The sequence below is a fragment of the Lissotriton helveticus genome, chromosome 7 (assembly GCF_964261635.1).
Source record: "Lissotriton helveticus chromosome 7, aLisHel1.1, whole genome shotgun sequence".
Classification (NCBI taxonomy): Eukaryota; Metazoa; Chordata; class Amphibia; order Caudata; family Salamandridae; genus Lissotriton; species Lissotriton helveticus.
The window spans coordinates 1,296,281,813-1,296,302,406 of NC_136068.1; the positions used below are offsets into that span (position 1 = coordinate 1,296,281,813).

General features: G+C 43.7%; 1 protein-coding gene across 1 annotated transcript in view; it reads right to left on the minus strand.

Moving 5' to 3' along the window:
• The window catches only part of MRPL38 (mitochondrial ribosomal protein L38), a 64,842-nt gene that overhangs the window by 7,377 nt on the left and 36,871 nt on the right, over positions 1-20,594 (minus strand). Inside the window, exons 4-7 of the mRNA XM_078654556.1 lie at positions 17,646-17,854; positions 2,906-2,978; positions 745-790; positions 340-498 (exon numbers count right to left, since the gene is read on the minus strand). Of these exons, the coding sequence (XP_078510682.1) occupies positions 340-498; positions 745-790; positions 2,906-2,978; positions 17,646-17,854 (487 nt within the window). The remainder of the gene's footprint in view (positions 1-339; positions 499-744; positions 791-2,905; positions 2,979-17,645; positions 17,855-20,594) is intronic.

Below are 20,594 nucleotides of genomic sequence, written 5' to 3' on the forward strand. Positions count from 1 at the left end.
AAGGAAATAACCGTGTTATTACCCTACTCAGAATTCATTTTATTGGCTTTTTCCAGATGAAACTATGTGACAACCCTAAAGGGATTTTAACCTGAAAACTGCATCAGATGTCAGTGGTGAATGCTTCATTTGTTGGGCTCTCTTAGTGGCATGATCTTTGAAGACAAGAACAAGGCTCTGTATATCAGATGCCTCAGTATCAGTGCACACGTTAAGGGTTCCAGCCACGCTGTGCGCTCATGGGGATCAGCACCGCCTGCATGTTTCAACGGACCGAGATCCTGGAAACAGCAGAAACTGGAACAATTGCCAATTCTCGGAGGCATAGGCCAAACTAACCAGGGCACTGGTCGGATGTCATCCTTGAAATCGATTCTCCGCTCCTGTTTGAAGAGTATAAAGATGTGACGGTGAAACCCAGTTCCTTTTGCTGGGAAAGGGGGAAAATAGTGGCAAACTTCCTCTCCGGACAACACTTGATTCTCAGGAATGTTTCCCCTGCAGGAAAATTGAAAGATTATGAGACCTCAGCAGCCACAAATGATAGAAGTCAGAATCCAAGTGAAGAAATGAGATGCATGTAAACATGAGTCCTCTCAGGCAAGGCTAGACAGGACAGGCAAGCTAGTTTGAAACTCAAGTGCTATACATGCACTTCCCTGCCAACAATATTCACATCAGTCAAGGCCCACAACCACCCAACCCCATGACAAATGCATAAACAACACCCAGATCAGTACTCACAGAAGCCAGTGCACATATTCTGCATTCGTCTCTTGCAGGTGCCCGTCTGCATATAAAACAAAACAGAAACCACTTGAAACAACAGGAGCAAACAGTCCAAGTGTGTGGCAGAGAACTCAGGGTTATGAACAAAGAAAGAGTTACATGTGTAGCTTCATCTCTGAACAAGTATGGCCCTTCATCTCTACTATGACAAGAAAAGTTAGTGCTTCATTTTGTTAGAAATGGTGGGCACTGCGTGAAGGCCTTCTTTTAAAGAATTCTCCACTTTATAAAATTTATTTTGTAAACCTAAATAGCTTTGCAAATTGTATTAAAAGACTGTACACATTCTGAAATGTCTGTCTCCTGAACCTTTAAATAACTAGCTAATGTTTTTCAAAACAACCATGTCCGTGATAATCTATGCATTTTTAAAATAAATGATGTGCATTGTTAAAGGATTCTGCACAATTTTCTCACATAAAGACATATCTGTAAGATGTGTGCAATTTTTCAAAAGAATTGCATGCTGGGCTTTTTTTAAGTCAAAAACTGCTTGCACCAGGTGGCTACAGTCTACCACTAACGAGGACGAGAGTAAAAGACCCTAATGGCGAGGAATAAATGAGACACTGGCACTTACGGAGAAGGGGGTAGGACAGGTGTCACCACCAATGTGAGGGATACTGGCTCATGCCAATAATGACAAGGGGGTATTGGCAATGGTAAGGTTGGGGTAGAAATGCAGATATGACTAGGGAAGGGGAAAATTAATCCCTGCACTAATAGTGCCGGTGTGTCAGACACTAAGGATCTAATAAGAGGAGGTGGAAGGGGCCCTCTTTTAGCTTAAGGTAAGAACACAGAGTCTATGGGGAAGTGGCACTAAGGTGGTGGTGATGTAGAAATAACCGTGGTACTGGTCAAGATACGGGAAGGTGACTACCCCGACGGTGTGCAGTTAAAAGATCCAGCACTAATGAAGAGGGTGATGGCAAAAAATATGAGGGCACCAACAGAGTAGAAATTACCTTGTTCTTATGTGTCGAGTAGAAGGGTCTCCATTACCAAAAGGGGTGGAACTATAACCAACTATGGTACTGAGGAGGGGGGTGAGGAGTAAGCCATGGCACTGATGGGTGTGGAGCAGAAGAAAGGCTGTCTTTAGAGAGGTCGGGGAAGAGGGACTCAAGACAGCAATAAGTGGCAGAAGGGACCCTGGCACCAAGGAGTAGTGGAAGAGACTCTTACTGTAAGGTAGAGGAGAGGAGACACGCGCACTAAGGTAGGTCTACAGCACTAGCGGAGAAGGACAGGAGAGACCAGGGCATTCATGAGGCTGACAGAAGAGGTCCTGCGGGTACAAATAGTCGGGCTCAATACGCAGCCTGGTTCTAATGAGGGGAAAGGAGAGGGGGCTTGGGGACAAGGGTACAAACGACCGGGACACTACCTGGTTGGCAGGGAGCAGAAGGAATCACTGATTCTAAAAGAGACCAACATTAATAGGGCAGAGGGAAGACACGATTAATGAGAGGGAAAAAGTGATTTCCGGGGATGAAAGAGGAGAACACGACATTACAACTGAATAATAATGCATTTCAGAGCGACTTCTGTGAAGGGGTAGGACGAACTATTGTCTCACTTGCATATTAATGTATACTATATTGTGTGCTGGCAGTTAAATGTTATCAAAAAGAGACAATAACACATACATGGACATATCTACATACATATTATGTACATATGTATATCTGTACACAATAGTTAGGCTGACAAAAATTTTTTCAAAGCAGAGTGTTGAAGTGCCGTGGGTGTGAGTGCAGAATAAACATATACATGTCACAGGATCTGTGTCCATAAGTGAAGATGCACCGAGTTAAGTAACCCACTGAAGGATAGCTACAGACATCTATTAGCAGTGGAAGAGGATACAGGGGACAGCTAGGGAAACCAAGGCATGTGTGAGCGCAGTAGACGGGGTTGTGTGGTATTCGCAAGTGTGTAGGTGTATAGAGATATGTACAGCAGACATGTTAAGTCTATGTACGTGCGAGTAAAGAGGGCAGGGGGTTAGTGAATTTCCACATGCAGGGCATTGAGGGAGTTCCTCCATGCCCAGGTGGATTTTACATGTTCATAGTCGACAAGCTTTATAATTCTGTTAGTGCATACAGACCTGGGTTAGTGAGTAACAGTGTCCATAGAGAGCCTTTCTCTGCATCAAATGTCACCTGCGGAGGATTCAGCGCCTAGAGGGAAGAGAATGAAAAAGAACAGGATGGGTAAAATCCTCCCTTCTTTACGTAAAAACCATGCAATAGGTGAGGGAATTTATTGATCTGATGAAAGAAAAATACGACTACTACTACTATAAAGAGGCACGAATAGCAAGATACGTCTTGTAGCTTGAAGGCAGTGGTGCATGCTGCTGGCCTTGAGGCTCGATGGTAGTGCTCCTAGCCTTAGTGCTCGATGCAAGTTCTGTACAATGCTGAAGCCCCAGCGCCTGCAGGAAAAGGAGTGCACATCTGTCCCCTCGATGGCAGTCCAATTTACTGTTAGCCCTAGAGCTCAGTGGCAATCTTATACGCTTCGATGATATTGCTGCCGTCAGGGGGCTGGTCTGTTCTCAACCCTTTTGTCCTTTTCACCCCTGGCTGTATGGCAGAAGTATCCTGCTTACCTTTAGGCAGCCCCCTTACCTTTTGATGCCATTTTTCTTTGAAACAGGAAAAAAAGGAAATGCACTGGCAAAGCCAATAGGTCTCGCCTATGCCAGCGCTATTGGCTTTGTCAAGGTTTTGTTTAGCATGTTGTACAGCAGTGTTGCTGCTGTGCAGCAAGGCTAAAAGTAAAGAAAAAAGGTGCTATGATGTAGCCAGCCCTAACCGTATCATAGAGCTTTGTTTTCTTTCATTTCAGCCATGATACACAGCTGGCGCGCTGCTGTACAACATGGCTAAAACACACTGACAAAACCAATGGCTCTCCAATATGCGAGACCTATTGGCTTGGCCAATGGTAGTTATTTCCATTTCAAGTACTGCTGGGGTTGCATAGCAGTCCACAAAGCTTCCTCCAGAAAATAAAGTGATTAAATATCGATGGCAAAGTAGTCCCATTATGTTCGACACCATCCGCCAGTGCATTTTAACTAACAATGCTTTGTATACTGATTTTTCAGGTCATGGATATTAAAAGAGAGCCAGAATGCAAGTGGTTTTGATTAAAACAAACGCAAAAATGATAACGCTTAATGAAATTTGCACCTAATGTTGATGAGGTGTTAAGTGCAAGTACAGGTAGCCATCTAATGTGCTGCCTGTCACTCACTGGCAGCCTGAACTCAATGTTCTCCTGTGCCAGCAAAAGCAAGTACCTCTTCAACATACTGCTACTGGAGGGCGCCATCTTTCCCACATACAGTTTACATGCGCATGCTTCACGGATTGACATAGCCATGAAGCTGTGAGCACATCCTTGAAAACAAAAAGAGGACTGTTGCCACAAGTGTTCATGTAAATGCAGTGGTCAGGTCAAGGGGGAGAGTCTCACCCAGAGAATGCCTGCAGTATAAGGGGGGCCAATAGTCATGCTGTTAGTCGCAGTTTCTCCTAGGCATTAATTTGCGCAGACTTGAACTGGCAAATCGATGTAAACTAGTGTAACTGGGAATATGTAAGACATAACTCACGCTTTTCAACGCTATTGACCGATAAACAATGCAATCAAAAGATTACGGTTTATATGGAATATGTTACGTACCCTGTAAGGATCTATTTGTAGAGTGTAGGGCCGTAGATTCATAGGCTTAGCATACTTCTGCCATTAGTGTTGGGGTCGGACATTTGCAACGTGTTTTTCTTCAAAGAAGTCTTTCGAGTCGCAGGGTAATGTGACTTCTCCAATAGTCTGTACTGCGCACGTTCATCGGCCCCTTTGTTAGATAGTTTTTTGGCTCATCGTGCAAGCTTAGGACAGGAGAATTATAGTGACAGAAAGGATGAGCATGCGATTAAAGTTAAGATAAGTTTGAGTATTTTAGTAGAGAAGTTAATACGTCAGCCAGTTGCTTCCGGGCAAGAGGGTGGGTCTATATGAACCTACGGCACTACCCGCTACGAATAGATGCTTACAGAGTAAGTAACATATTCCGTTCGTAGCATGTGTTGGCCGCAGATACATATGTTTAGCATAGAATGTAAAGCAGTGTTCCCCAAAAGTGGTGGTTAGCGAGTGGTTGACGTAGATATTTGAAAAAGGGTCCGTACTACAGGTTCATCGACTCTAGCTTGTTGATGAGCTAAGACATCAACAAAATAGTGTTTTGTGTTTGCATGTGGATTATTCCATGAAGCTAGTTTACAGATATCTGCTAATGGGATGCTTCCTAGAAAAGCCATGGAGGCGCCTTTCTTGAGTGTGCAGGAGGTTGCGGGGTTACAGATAGTGATCACTTAGCTTTCTTCGATTCCGGCTTTGGAAATATGGGAACCTTTTTATGGGTTTACAAATGAAACAAAAAGTTGTTGTGTTTTGTGAAAAGGTTTAGTCTTTCCAATGTCATATATGAAAGCGCTTTTAACATTGAGGATGTGTAGAGCTCTTTCTGCTACTGAATCTGGTTTAGGAAAGAACACTGGTAGAGGGGGAGAGGGGTTGGCCTAACGGCTAAGGCGCTCGACCTCGGACCTGGGGATCTGGGTTCGAGTCTCTGTAACGACGCCAAAAACCCCCTCTGATTCTGGGCAAATCACTTAATCTCCCCGTGCCTAAAATGAAAGTGTGTCCTCATGTAACGTAACTGGTGCTATGTAAAGCGCTCTGATAACTGATTCGGTTCGGTTCTAGTTCGCGCTATATAAAACTCTGCAAAAAAAAACAACTGGTAGCTCAATTGTTTGATTCACATGCAATGTCGAATCTACTTTAGGGAGGAACTTGAAAGGAGAAACTCAGAAGAGGAAGTGAGCTCAGGACCCGCTGATCTATGAGAAGCAAGGAAATGAGAGTGAAGATGAAGTGGGCTCAAAGCCCTTTACATTTTTTTGTTTTTTTAAAGAACAATAGACTCAGAAGAGTACTAAAAGAAGCTATGGAGCAGCCAGTGCTGGGTGCGTTAAAGTACTTTTTTTGGTCTTAATTGCGCAGTGTGGGAGTGCAACATTGACAACAGGAGGGAGGGTGGGAGTGAGAGGACAATGGGATGGGGGTGGGAGACATAGAGACAGTAAAGAAAATGATAGGCGTGTCATAGTGCTTTCTTTCTTATAGTGGGTGGGGCAGTAACAGACAATGGGGGAGGGTGGGAGGGAAGAAGCAACACAGACAACAGGAGGGTTGAGGGAGGGAGGGAAGAAGCAACAGGACAATGGGAGGGTAGGGGGTGGGATATATGAAGAAACATGGACAACAGGAAAGTGGGGTGGGGGTTTGAGGGAAGAAGCATCACTGACATGGGAGGGGCTGAAAGGGAAAGAAGAAACATGCGCGCGGGGGCAAGAAGAAACACAGACAAGGACGACAGGTGAAGAAGAAAATAGCACCTCAATCAGAGCACGAGCATCAGAAGAACAGTAATCAATATGAAGCAATTAGTATTTGGTCCATGCTCCATATAAAAGAAGAGGAAGTGAAGCTGGCACGTGTTAGCCAATTAGAAGGCAGCAAATAAGAGTGACAGTGAAGTCAATGAATGGTAATCAATACGTGGGCTCCAATCCCCATCTTGTATACAATATCTTTTGCAAGCGACACCGCATGTGCGCTGTTTTAGGTGAGACATCAAGAAGGACTAAACAGAGATATATTTAGTCAGTGAGTTCTCTAGTGGCTGGAGGAAGGAATTACATTGCAATATGCATCCTGAAGTACAATTTTAAGTATATGACTTTCTAATAAATTACGAAAAAAAGCATCACTAGGGTTTGTGGACAAGAGTCAGAACTATCACACTATATAATGGGCCCATTTCAAACCCTCATTTTGTCTCAGCATTCGTGCCTCCTCCACGTTGTTCGAGTAATTTTTGCCATTTTCCCATTTTTTTTCTAGGCGCCTGTATTTGCATCTAGTGCGGAGTTTCGTTAGTCTTTGTACATTTTCCACACAAACCACATTTTGCTTTTTCTTCTGCCAAGGTACCCCATCTCTGCCTATCTTTTTATATTGCTATGCAAAGTAGTATTAAGGACATTTCCCAGCACCTCATTTTCCTCTCAGTTAACTTGGAGCACGGAGCGAGATAGCTAGAGGAGGTCGCCCTATCATCCTTTCTCAGGAAAACAAGAAAAGATACGATACGTGTGAACTGCTACTCACAAGTAGGACAGAGAGTATTCTCCAGGACCAATTTAGGCTGGAGATCAATTCTAAACAGACCTGCATTTCGTAACTGGGAGAAATCATGCTTGTCCTGTAGTCAATGGAGAGACTTCCTGGGAATCTCCATACAGAACGGAGCTTCAGAATGAGACGCACTGTACCACAGAGGGAGACTTACCGTGCGTAAGTTCAAGAATACATCTCCCTTTAGGAACTAGCTTGGCTAGTGGCCGAGCTGAAATTATTCTTTCAAACAATCTCTCTAGGACCAATAAAACAGTGTTCTTCAACTCACAAAAAACATCACCACCTCCAGAGGAGACATATATGGCATCTTCTCTTGCAGGAAGCAAAGGTGTAAATCTGTTTGGGACTGGAAAACATGGAGGCCTAGAAAAGCAGGGCCACTCTTGGGTTTGCAGCGGGGAAAGAAAATAAACTTATTGTGAAAATATTGTCACTGTGACAAATGCTCTGCACAAAAACAAAACAATAAATATAAATGGAACCCATTTAAGTAGTAAGGGAACATCTAAACCCTGCCTCAAATGCATCCTGCCTGGCACACTCTGGCTTAGAGCACTTGGGGTGTTTGCTTGTAGTCAAGTGCCTTAGCAGAAAAAAGAGCTCAATACTGCACTCACCTCCATCTGCATAATATACTGATACTTCAGCTTAGCCATCACATATGTCAAATTATTTTCAATTAAAAAAATATATATTTTTATTGTTTTTACAATTTAACGTTTATCTGTACATTTTCTTATCATGCAGCTATATTTTGGTAGTTTAATACATATATCTTTCACTTTAGCAGCCCACTCCTCATGGCGAACTTGCAGTATCTCATTCTTGATACAGTGTCTATCCTGTTAGCTATGATGAAATTCGGGTTTCAATCACAACTTAATAAATACATTTAAAAAAGTGATGCCCAACCCATTCCAGCACACATTCTCTGAACGAGTATTTAGTCTCTTTTAATCTAGTAAAAATGTTCTCTGTAATCAAAAGGTGCATCGCACAACTTATGCTTCTTAACCATGGGAAAATGCCAGCACATCCCCCTGCGCACACCTCTTCTTTCTTCAGCCGTTAAGACTACTCCTCTATGATATCCCATCTCTCAACTTCTGCCTTCCATCTGCTATGGGGAGGACCCACTCGTGATCTCCAGTGCTTTGCTATTGCTCACTTCGCTATCACTAGCTCCAGGCCAAGGAATATGGAGCCCACATTCAGTTTCTGTGGACGGGGGTATAGGCCTAGTAAGCATGTTTCCATTTCATTTAAATTCGTCATGCATACAGTGTGCTCCAAGTCGATCATTACTTACAGTCAATAGTCTGCAATAACTGGGCAATTGCAGACCATGTGCATAAAGTCTACATCGATCAGCAAACACTAAGCGCAAATTTTATCTTCAGTTCCTGCTCTTGTGTTTAACCTGTGCTGTGTTAAGATAGGTGGTATGAAGGTAATTGTGCTGTGTGTACCGGAACCTGTAGTTCTTGGACACCTGTGAGGATATTGTAGGACTGTGGTCCATTTTTTATCCAGCAACTCGCCCCCTCCAATGAAGTTCTCACTTTTGCCATAGTGTCCATTCTCATGGACAGTGCAGTTTTATATATCCAGGATATTACCTTTCGCCCTTCCTCAAACATTATAAATACCCGTAAAACATCATGTGTGGGAAGTTCTGTTTGCCCTTCCCCTGCCAGTGAGACAGTGCACAAACAAATGCGTTGTAAGTTAGAAACTGCGACTCAGATAAGCCATCCTCTTCAACTAGAGGGGCAAGTCTGCACACCACCCCATTATTATGGTAATCACCCACAGTGAGTATCCCTGTTTCCGTCGACCTCTCGATTCTCTGGGCTGTAAAATACTCTCCAATGGGTGAGGGGAAACCCACCAGAGGTAGTGCTGGAGCTTACAGCAGTCTCTGCCAGGTTTTCTCGACTATAATGCTGTGAGAGGAGGTTTGGATACCAACATATTATATTCTTGTCCCCAGAAGGATGGCTGTAAGTGTTCTCATGCTGAGTTTCAGGCCACTCACTGCACTGGTGCTGCAGCATAGTGAAGCTCAAAACCTAGGACTTCCATTTTGCCCTCTTTGAAGGGGCATTGTAATAGGTGGAGAGATGTCTTCAGCCTTCCTTAGTCTCAGATCAGCTCTCCAAGTAAGGTGTTCATGGCTCTGAACCAGGAACCAGGACTCGGGAATCCACATTGGGAGGTTCATAATAAAATACAAAACGTGGGGGAGAATCACCATTTTAGAGAGCACTACTCTGATCATTATTGGGATATTCAGCATGCGCCAGAATGCGACGTTGCCCTTCAGTGCCTTTAGAGCGCCCCCCACAAATCTTTCTGTAATATCTTTGTACCTGTGATAGATCTTGATGCCCAAATACTTCAGCATCATAATATCCCATTTGACTCCCCATCCAATCACCTCCTGTGGTGCATTCACCTACGTCAAATTAAATCCCAAGTCCTGTAGTAAAGTACTTCTTGCATTATGGTCTAAAACGACTGCTGCTCATAGCATTGATCTGGCCAAAGCAGCAGCGAAGTGGAGGTGAAAGTACATCTATATTTTTAGATTTTTGTTGCAATCTTTTGCTTTATGTTCCTGGTTTGTGGAGAGTACTGATCTGATTTTAAGGAGTAACATGAGCTGCGATTTTGCTTATCTGGAATACAAATGCTTAATCTCCCAGAACTACTTTATCCACATACAAGTGCCTACAATCGCTCACAGTGGATGGGTTGCACACCCGTTTCTGTCTATGGTAGAAGCCTCACTAATTCATGACCCTCTCATAGTCAGTGCTCCCAAAAATACCTAAGAAAGAATACCACCTCCTGTACTATTTCTTTTTTTTTTGTATTTTATTTTTTCTTCCGACAAGCAGTTACACAGTAAACAGCATCGTACAATTTTCAGGCTCATTGGTTACAATATAAGTTACACACATGATCATTAACTGTTTCTCCTTATTGATGTCCATGGATAGTGAAGTGTTTCTATACAATTGCGTAACCCCTTACTTTGGCGTCTCTACATTTCTCCCACTCCGTCCGACCCTGCATAAGTCCTCGTCTAGGACCTGTAGCATCAATGTCAGTTGTAATTGTCAATTCATGTCCCTGGTTCGGTAGTGTCTTGCAAATATTGCACGAGTGGTTCCCAGAAGTCTCTAGGTCTGGAGGCTTGTGGGATGTCTTCCGCGTAAGTCTCTAACGTTTCTTTGCAATAGGTCATATCTTTGATCCAGTTTTTCAGTCTTGGCGGTCTTTTGCTCCCACATCTGATCGCTACGCGTCTCTTTGCAAGTAGTAAAGCTACAGCTAAGAATTTCCTGCGTCTAGCGTATTTAAGTTTTTTAGCTCCCAATATGCACACCAAGGGGGTGTTTGGGATGTGTTCCGATAACATACCAGTTAATGCGGTAGTGACTTCGTCCCAGTATATCTGCAGTCTTGGGCATGACCATGATACGTGTAAAAAGTCCGCGCCTGGCGCTTTGCACCTAAGGCAGGCGTCCGTGTCTCTAAGGCCCAGTCTGTGTAGCTTAGCTGGTGTATAATACAGTTGATGGATGAACTTGAAATGTATAATGCGTACGTTACAATTGGACGTAAGGAGCGTGAGTTGTGTACAGCTGTATTGTCAGTCATGTTCTTCAATTGAGATACCCATTGACCTTTCCCATCTGCTTCGCGCTGCTTCAGGCTTTTCCGCCTGTTCATTCTGAGCAGCTGTATAAAGTCGAGTTACCAAATTCTTTCGGGTGGGAGCCGTTAATGTTTGTAGTGTAGACAATTGTTCAGGCTCGGCCGGAAAGGCGCTATAAAACAACCTCACAGCAGTGCGCAGTCGTAAATACGCAACATTTTTCATCATTTCATCGTCCTTTTAATAAATGTGTTATGGGGAAATAATTGACTCATGGTGTTTAGTCCCATCTCTGCTAGCAACGTTTGCATTTTCTGTTCCTGAGTTGCAGTAAGGTTGGGATGTTTGGCCGTGGGTAGAACACGCGCATATATCGGTAACTTGTGTGCCCTGTGTGCCAGCGCGTGCCACGCTCTCGAGGTGCACTTAGCCGTGTGTATCATGTCTCCTGACGAATAACGAATTGGGTCGGCTAGTAGCACTGTCAGAGGCATAAGAGAAATGCGGTCTTAATCCACTGCAATGTGCGGTATGTATGCGTGTGGTTTCGTCCAATAGTGTGCATGTTGTGCCTGCGCACAAAGATAGTATAACTGAAAATCTGGTGCCTCAAACCCACCCAGGTGGTATGGTTGTGTAAGTACTTTCCAACTTGCCCTAGCCTGTTTACCAGCCCATGTTAGTCTTTGAAGGGCAGAGCGTAATATATCAAAGAAGGCCTGGTTCAGCCAAATTAGTATGTTCCAGAACAGATACAGGAACCTAGGCAAAATGATCATTTTCTGAAGAGCTATCCTGTCCGCCATTGAAAAGGGCATCTTTATCCACTTGTCTATTTGGTCCTCTAGTCTTGCCATTGCTTTTCCATAGTTTTCCCTACTGACTATCTCTGGATCTCTGTGTATCCAGATCCCTAGGTACTTAACCAGGCCTGTGTGCCAATTCAGGGGGAATTCTAGCTCGGGTTCCGATGTGCTCTTGGTAAAAGGTATCACAACAGATTTATCCCAATTCATGCGGAGGCCAGCGTAATTTTCATACTTAACATTCTCTGATGAGTGGATTTAGATTCCTATCCAGATGTGTGGCATACAGAACCATGTCATCTGCATATAGGGCTATACCAATTGGTCTGAGGTCAAATTGTAAAGCTGTTGCAGAATGCTTTTGGCGAATTTTGCAAGCCAGTGGCTCAAGTATTAGCGCAAAAAGCATTGGTTATAGTGGGCATCCCTGTCTAGTACCACGTGTAATTACTATGGGTTCAGATGTGGATTCATTTATCCTCACTTGTGCTTTGGGCAACGTGTAGAGTAGGGAGATCCATTTTAAAAATGGTTCAGGGAATCCCATCTTACGCAGAGTGACAAACATAAAGGCCCACTCCACGGAGTCAAATGCCTTATCGGCGTCCATTAAGGCTGCAGCTGCTGGCACCTCCGGGTCCAATTGGTGGTAGAGCGAGAATATTGTGTGAAGGTTGTGAGTAGTAGATCGCGTTGGCATGAAGCCTGCTTGGTCCGGTAGTAACAGATTACAGAGAAGTGGTTGTATTCTATTCGCAATTATTTTAGCTAAGATTTTTGCGTCAATATTTATTAGGGATAGGGGCCTGTAGGAGTCGCATACTTTGGGATCTTTCCTGGTTTCGGGAGTGCTATCAGAAGAGCCTCGCTTAGCGTGGCCGGCAACGCGCCCTCTTCATATGCTTCCTCAAGCATTTCTGCAAAATGTGGGACTAGTATATCCCTGTATTCCTTGTAGAACTCTCCCGGGAGTCCATCAAGTCCGGGAGCTTTATTATTGGGGAGAGAATTAAATGCGTCTATTATTTCATCTTTAGAGATAGGGAGGCAGAAGTATTTTCTGTGAGTGTCAGATAACCATGCCAACTCTATGTCATTCAGATATTCCCGCATATCTGAAGTGGAGGCCGATATCCGGGCCGTGTATAATTGAGCGTAATGTTTAGTGAAGCATGTCAATGTGGTCGGTGTGTCATATATTGGATTGTCCTGTTCGTCTTGGATCTGCGTGATAAATGTCGTGGTATGAGTGGGTCTGATTTTATATGGCAGTGCTCTGCCAGGCCTGCCTCCCTCACCGTAGTTTCGAGCTATGTATTTGTGTGAAATAAATTTAACCTCATCCTCCGCATATTCATTGTATTTATCAACGTGTTTCCTAATTTCTGCCAATATCGTGTCATTTTGGGTTTCTTCATATTTGCGCTCCAATTCGCTAATGTCAGTCTCAATTTTCTCTAGCTGTCGCTGAATATCTTTCAATATGCCTGCCTGTGCGCTTATACAGTGACCCCGTATAGTGACTTTGAAAGCCTCCCATAGGATCCTAGTACTCTGGACAAAGCTGGTGTTTTGCTCAAAGTAGGTTAGTATGGCCTGGCGGAGATCCTCACGGAATACCTGATCTTGTAATGCTGTCTGCCTCAGCCATCTATGTAAATTGTCTCTGAGTGTGTGTCGGGATTTCTAGTTGAATTCGGACTGGTGCAGGGTCAGATAATGTCTTAGGCAGGTGCGCCACCTCAGTTTTCCACGTGCATATATACTGTGTTACTAACCAGTAGTCTATTCTACACCACGTGAGGTGTGTTGACGAGAAACATGTCCCTTCCCTCCTATCCGGGTTTCTGTCTCCATATGTCTATTAAATCCCAGTCCGCCATCCCTTACCGTATAACCGTAGCCGACTGTTTACCATATCTATCTAGTCCTGTCGATCTATCCAATGTGGGGTCCAAGCATGTATTGAAATCATCTCCCCAGAGGATAGTTTCAGGTTGGAAATCATTTAATTGTGTCCAAATTCTAGCATAAAAAAAGGGATCATCTGTGTTTGGGCCATATACGTTTACTATGGTCAACACTGTGCCCCCATGATTTCCCTGTAGTGTCACATAGCGTCCCTGATCGACGCTTGTAGATTTTATCAGCGTAAATGGTGTTGTGCGTTTCACCCATATCAGGACACCTCTATTGTAGGAGGAATAGGACGTCAGTCTGAAGGAGGCCCATTTCGCTCCGATTTGCTTTTCCCTAGTGTCAGTAAGATGGGTTTCCTGCAGACAAGCCACATCTATTTTGTGTCTGTCCAGGTATGCCAGTACCTTACGTATTTTCTGTGGGTTATGCAGGCCTCTTACGTTCCATGAGAGGAGCGCCAGTGGGCTCCGTTGTTTTAAGGCGTCACCTATTTGTTATTAAGTCGTTAGTTGTCCCATGTATGCGTCTATGGTGTCTGCTAGTGTCGGTCATGAATCCGTCTGCCATTGTGTCACTTGTCGGAGTTTTCTGCTTACCCCTTACTTCCCCCTCCCACTCCACTCCACTATCCCATTGAACTATAGCCAACATATCCTCAAAAGAAAACAAAGAAGGAAGAATATAACAATCAGTGCGGTTCACGCACAGGGCCAGAGCTGCCTTCCCCTTACTTGTAGCCTAGGCCACATGGAACTACGCCCTCCCAGTTACAGCATCACTTCAACAATTAACATCAACATTCTTCAGTTTGTATGGAACCATGTAGGCAGAAGCGCCAGCCCAATACAGTCAATGTACAATGCACTCGCTACATAGTGTAGCGCATTTAAATTATAATTAGACATAGCGTCCGCCAACTTATCTGTCTTTGCATATCAGGATTGTCCTGCATTCGAGTTCCAGTCGCCCATCGACTTCTGGATATAGTCTCTCTCCACTGCATGTAGTTGTGTCTCGCAACATCCAGTGTGTGTCTGGTAAGTCCAGGTCATTCGACATCCGACACTGTGGACTGATGCCCATGTTCTCCTCTCGGAGACCTCCTCCGCGCGCCCAATTGTCCTTTCTGCTGGAGAAGCTTCTGCACATCCGATGGTTCATTGAAAATCTGCGTCTTACCTTTGATGGTGACCTTGAGTCTGGCCGTGTATAGCATGGCGTAAGGAATGTTCATCTCTCTCAGATTCTGCTTTGCAGTAGCAAATTTCTTTCGCGTCTCCTGCACCTCCGAGGTAAAGTCCGGGTATATGGAGATGTCCATACCCTCGTGTGACAGTTTCCCCAGTTCTCTGGCTTTGCGCAGTGCCACGTCACGGTCCCTGTAGTTCAGGATTTTGGCAACGATTGATTGCGGTCTGGATCCAGTAGGTGGTTTAGGCGCCAATGATCTATGGGCTCTCTCGACAATAAACACCTCCGAAAAAGTGTCCCTTCCCAGCATAGAAATCAGCAGCCTTTCAACATATTGTTCCTTTGGGCCTGTGTTTGTGTTACTGAAATTCCCATCATACGGATGTTGCCCCTCCTCGACCGTTCTTCCAAATCCTCAGACTTTGTCGTCATTGCCGCCAGTTGTCTCTCTATCTTCGTTTGCTTCGCTTGCAGTTGCACTTGAGAGTCTTCTGTCTCAGATATTCTCCGTTCCGCCATATCAATGCGTTCTGTATGTTTGTCAAGTCTTTGGGACATCCGGTCTACCCTATATGTCAGGGAGTCAATCTTCCCGTCTATATCGGTGAGTGCGGACGGAATTTTAGAGAACATGGATTGTATGTCGCCATTTGTTATGCCTCCTGTGGCTTCCGGCACAAGTTGAGTTATAGATTGATCACCAACATGTAGATCTTGTTGTTTTTTAGCTTGATCAAAGTTTATTTTCAGTTGCGTGCGGTCCGTCTTCTCCATATTCCAGCAGTAGTGTAGTCTGTCTAGTAGCCTCAACTATGATAAGGCCTCTGAGTGTTCAATACCTCAGGTCGGAGGCGCATCAGCAGGGCACAGCCCAGAGGACCAGCACTTGTATGTCACCATTCAGCTCACCCGAGTTGCCTATTGATCCACCACTGAGGCTTCAATCCACATTTACAAGGGCTTTTGCTTTATTGCTTTCTACGTGGGTTGAGCTGCAGCACGGATGCCCTGCCGCTCCCTTGACTGCAACGCAGTCGCTGCCAGTGTTCTTGACTAGTGGGACCCTAGCGCAGTATTAGATGTCCGGTCCCTGTGGCCCCATATGGGCGTGCTGCTGCGGCTTCCAGGCATTACTATCCCACAGTGTCACAACAGACCATGAGGCGTGCAGTTCATGTAGGTGTAAGTGAGAGCATGATATGTAGTGGTAGGCGATTTTATTTTAAGAGGGCGTGTGTTCAGGGGACCTATCTCCTGCTTTAGGACTATACAGTAACATGTGTCTTCATCAGTACCTGCGATCCCACACATCAAGCCGCCGTCCCAAGTTACCCGCATCCAGGCCCGTGCGCTGTAAATTCCCGGCTATAGCAGTGTCCTTGACCGACGTGCAGGCGCGTCTGGTAGGAGTAAGGAGCAAGTGCCGTTCCCGTTCTCAAATAATTTAGGAATCAGAATCGGGAGACCGTCGAGAAAGGAAAGGGAAGAGATTTTTCCCGGGTGGGGCGCCCATGGCTGAGACTTTTTCTCTCTGATGTTAGGAAATGGACCCTTGAATTGCCCGACAGTAATTATAAGCCCAACAAAGAGCTGGATATCAGACTTTTTAATTTCACCCTCGTCCTGAGGAGGCCAAGATACCTGGAGGCCGAAACGCGTCTGCGTCGACATGCTTCATTTTACAAGAGGAGTCTGAGGATATTGTTCTAATTTGTAGATTTTGATTCATCACAATCGTTGATCTTTTGTTCTGGATTGATTAGAATTGATTGTGTATATACAGGACTACCTCTTGGTGTACTCCCTGAACAAATAGGGGGGCACTGCTTTTTTAGTGCGACCTTTAGGATGAAAAGGTTTCTGACAAGAATGTAATAATTCTTGTGTGTTTCTGTTATCAGTTGTACATATTTGTTGCAGATATATGTGTGTATATATATATATATATATATATATATATATATATATATATATATATATATATATATATATATATATATATATATATATATATATATAATGTGTGTAAATTGTATGTTATTGATATGATTATCCAAAAGCATTTACTTGTATGATGGATTACTATAAATAAAATTGGTAATCCTGCTAATGAATAGGTATGCAATCATTGATGTAAATTAAAATTGGTGTGGAGACTTTCTGTTCTGAGTATAAGGGAATTTGGAGTCCCTTATCATTTAAATATTGGAAATTGATCCCATTTGTGCTTTTTGCAGTTTCGACGTGCAGGTAGGGCGGTCCCAGCTCTCCCGGTGTCTGGCCTGCACGAGCACTTCACTCAAGTGCAAGTCAGCCGGTCACTGCGGCACTGTTCGTGGATGTGCTCAGGCACAATACATCGCGTCGTCCGGCGAGCCTGTTCCGCCCCCCCCCCCCCGGTCGCCAACACAAACCGCACTCAGTATGTCACTGCACGGCCGCCCCCGACGTGCTCAACTGCCTCCCGCAGCCTACCGTGCCAGCCTCCTTGTAACAGGGATGATGTGCGTCGACCTCGTAAGGCACCGGCTGCTGTTGGTAGTCCAAGGCTCCGAGTGTAGTGCAATCGGGTCTACTCGGCTTGGCCTGCCGCGCTACGTGCTCCACGTCTCGGCCCGGCAGCGCACTGCAGTCCGCGGATTCACTTGCCTCCTGTACTATTTAAACACAACTAGCGCGGAATTTGATAGTCTGTTGACAACCACTGAAGAGAGGGCAGTATTCGGTTATGTCTGTTGATCTCCTGCCCTGGGTGTTCCAGGAAGAGGAAAATGAAAGGTTAAAACCCACACGGAATACCACTCTTCAGGTTAGGGATCAGGTACAGGGAGTAGATCGTGAGCATGTATTACACAGCTAGTGTAGTCATGACCTATACAACATTATAACAAGAGTACATCAGCCATGAGACCTCACGGTGAGTTGTGCGCTATACAAGAACGTTTGACATTTGACATCATTATTACCCATGTGATAGTTACCTCGGAGGGCGTAACAACGTTCCCATGATATACTGGCATGACCCACTGTTGGTCCTGGCTGTACTCAACTCGCAGAGGCACTCGTGGAACGAATGTAGCAGCATCAAACAAATCACGATATATCCCATAATGCTCTGCAGTACGCTGTAGGTGAAGTGGTCCAGTGGTTCTCTCCCACTCTGCCCTCACGTCATGCAGAGGGATCTGCACTGAAGGAAAAGCAGAATTGTGGGTATAAGAATTTCCTCACATATAAAAATATATTATTTTTTTACATCTTTTGGTGATTGTACTGCACAAATTACAGTGCTATAAAAACTTGTTTACAAGGAACCATGAAATATTGAATATTTCACCTTAAATGTGGAAAAACGAATTCATCGTCATAATGACAGTCCCAAACTACTCTGAGATTTAACACGGTCAAGGCTACTAGAATTATGTAGCAAAGAAGAGTAAATTATACAGCAAAAATGCAAATTAATCATCACATTCACTGTTAGTGTTACTTTTATCCAACTGGAAAAACAGTGCAGCCACAAAATAGCCTAAATCTACTGACCCTCACCACTGACCATTCTTTTTATTAACAATCCCTTCAAGAAAGGTAAACAGAGTCTAAACATTCCTAAAATTCCAATAAAGAGAGGCTTGAAGCAAGGCTGCGTCTTAGCAACCATTCTTTTTAATCTCTTCTTGGTGGATCTAAGTACACACCAAAACGCAGTCAATTCCCATTCTCAAACCCTGGGTTCTACTTAACCATCTTAATCTTTATTGCATCAAAAACGAAATGATCATCAACTTAAAGTCTCAGGTTGTGCTTTTTAGCAGGGAAATCAAGAAGAAGAGGAGTCTAATTCAATTAAGATAATCTATTGTTTAGCTGGTTAAAACTATAACAATTTAAGCAATAAAACAGTTAATAAAAGATGAGAAGGAGCACCATTATTGCCCATGAGCAAATATGACGTTATACAATAGTAAGAAGCCATAGTTGCAGACTATATGTGAGAGTCTGAAATCCTGCGACCTGTCCAATCTGTTTGAGAGAGTGAATAAAAAGAATTAAAGTGCAAAGTGCAAACATTGGTTTATGTGCAAACGTTGCTGTGTGTGTGGGGTGAGGGGGTTAAAATATGACAGGCTGGGCCTATGCAGAAACCATATTGGGGAGTTGGTCTTTGTGTGGGCAATCAATTCTTCGAGGCTCATCATATAAATATCTTGGCATCTGCAAGATCAGCTGCCGCGCCATCTTAACTCACTGAAACTAAGAATTGCTTCCTTGATATCAGCATTTCAATTAATACATCGAAAACAACAAAGCCCGACCTTCCTGCAGCACTCACTGTAATAAAGGGCAGGTTCTTCCCGACACTTGCTATGAGACAGAAGCCTTTCCAGGAAAGTTTGGGGCTTTCATTAACTATGCACAAAACAAGGTATTCCATCTCCTGTTCCATCTTCTCCAGAATGTGTCGCCTTCTGAGATTCGACTTGGATTCGGCCTGAACAGCCAAAATCTAACACAAAAAGGCTCATTACTCAAATATATGTCACTTTTAAAGTCTTCAGGCGAAGCCACATTGCGCTCTGATGTGGAAAGAAATCCAAACTGGCGCTCAGACCAATTCAAATAACTGTGCTGGGCCCTTGATGTGGCGCAGAAGGAGCTGAAAGCAAAGGAGCTGTGGGATCTGTCTCTGACCCACTGCTCCTTTAAGAACGCAATAAATAAAACAATTAAGAAGGTGGTCATGGCACAGAGACAAGGACGAGCTCAGCAAAAGAAGTCACACATGGACGATCACTGACTGCTATAAGTAGTCTCATCCACAGCCATATTTAACAACTCAACTTAGATCTTTCTACAAAAATAAGCAACTTCATCTGCGCTTTGGTCTATGTCAAACACTTGAATACACCACAAAATGGCGGCCGAAACCACAGATTACTAAATTTAGACCATGCTATTTACATGAAGAAAGCTTTTCACACATTTTATCATTCTGTCCCATTCTGTTAGCCGAATGTAAGACATTACTGAAAATAATTTTTAATCAACATGGTATTAGAAAATGTCGGCATGTTTTACTTTTTTGAATGAAAAGAGAATCTCCAAAAATAGCAGCCTTTATAAAAATGCTTTCATAAAGTTGACAAGTTATTGTCAGCAAAAGGCCCGATGACTGCCATGTAGCTCTCCAATCAATTAACCTGAATCAATATAAGTCTGCATTTCTGGTCGGACTGCGGGAATAGAATGGCAAAGTGACATTTTGAATAAATCTGTTATAACATTGATTACATCTGGCCAAGGAAATTATAACACATGGATGCGGATGCATTATTTGCCCAAAACCTGTATGCACTTAAGACGAATTTGTACAGACACGTATGCACTTTAACCTGGAAACAAGGAGGAAACGGAAGGGCACAGTGTCACTTTAAACAAACTTAGAATTCCGTTGACTATCTGCTAAACAGTTTTTTGCTCAGGGGAATCACTAAACAAATGCAGAAAGAACAATTGATGGACAGAATGCAGAACAAGGTCTTACATTCACCCCAGTACAGAGATCTGGGCCTAAATCCATTGTTTTTTTGCTCACCATGCCATTCCAGTTTGAACCTAGCCATATGCAAATCAGTTTTGACCCTGCGCCCAATGGGAACAGTCCAGCCCGACCTGCCCAAGCACTAAACAAAGCTATTGTGAGTTTGATGACCTTAGTTGACATTTTAATTGTTACTGTATTCCTCTATGAATTTTGTTGCAATTTGTTTTTTATGTGGCGCTATCCCTATACAAATTTACTTTTAAATCTAAGGAAATAAGAAAGAGCAGCGCTCACGTTTTTAATTCTCATTTATATACAATTTTTAATCTTTATATTGCAAACAGAAATGTGCTCGAAATTATTCCATATATTATCAGTTAGAAAT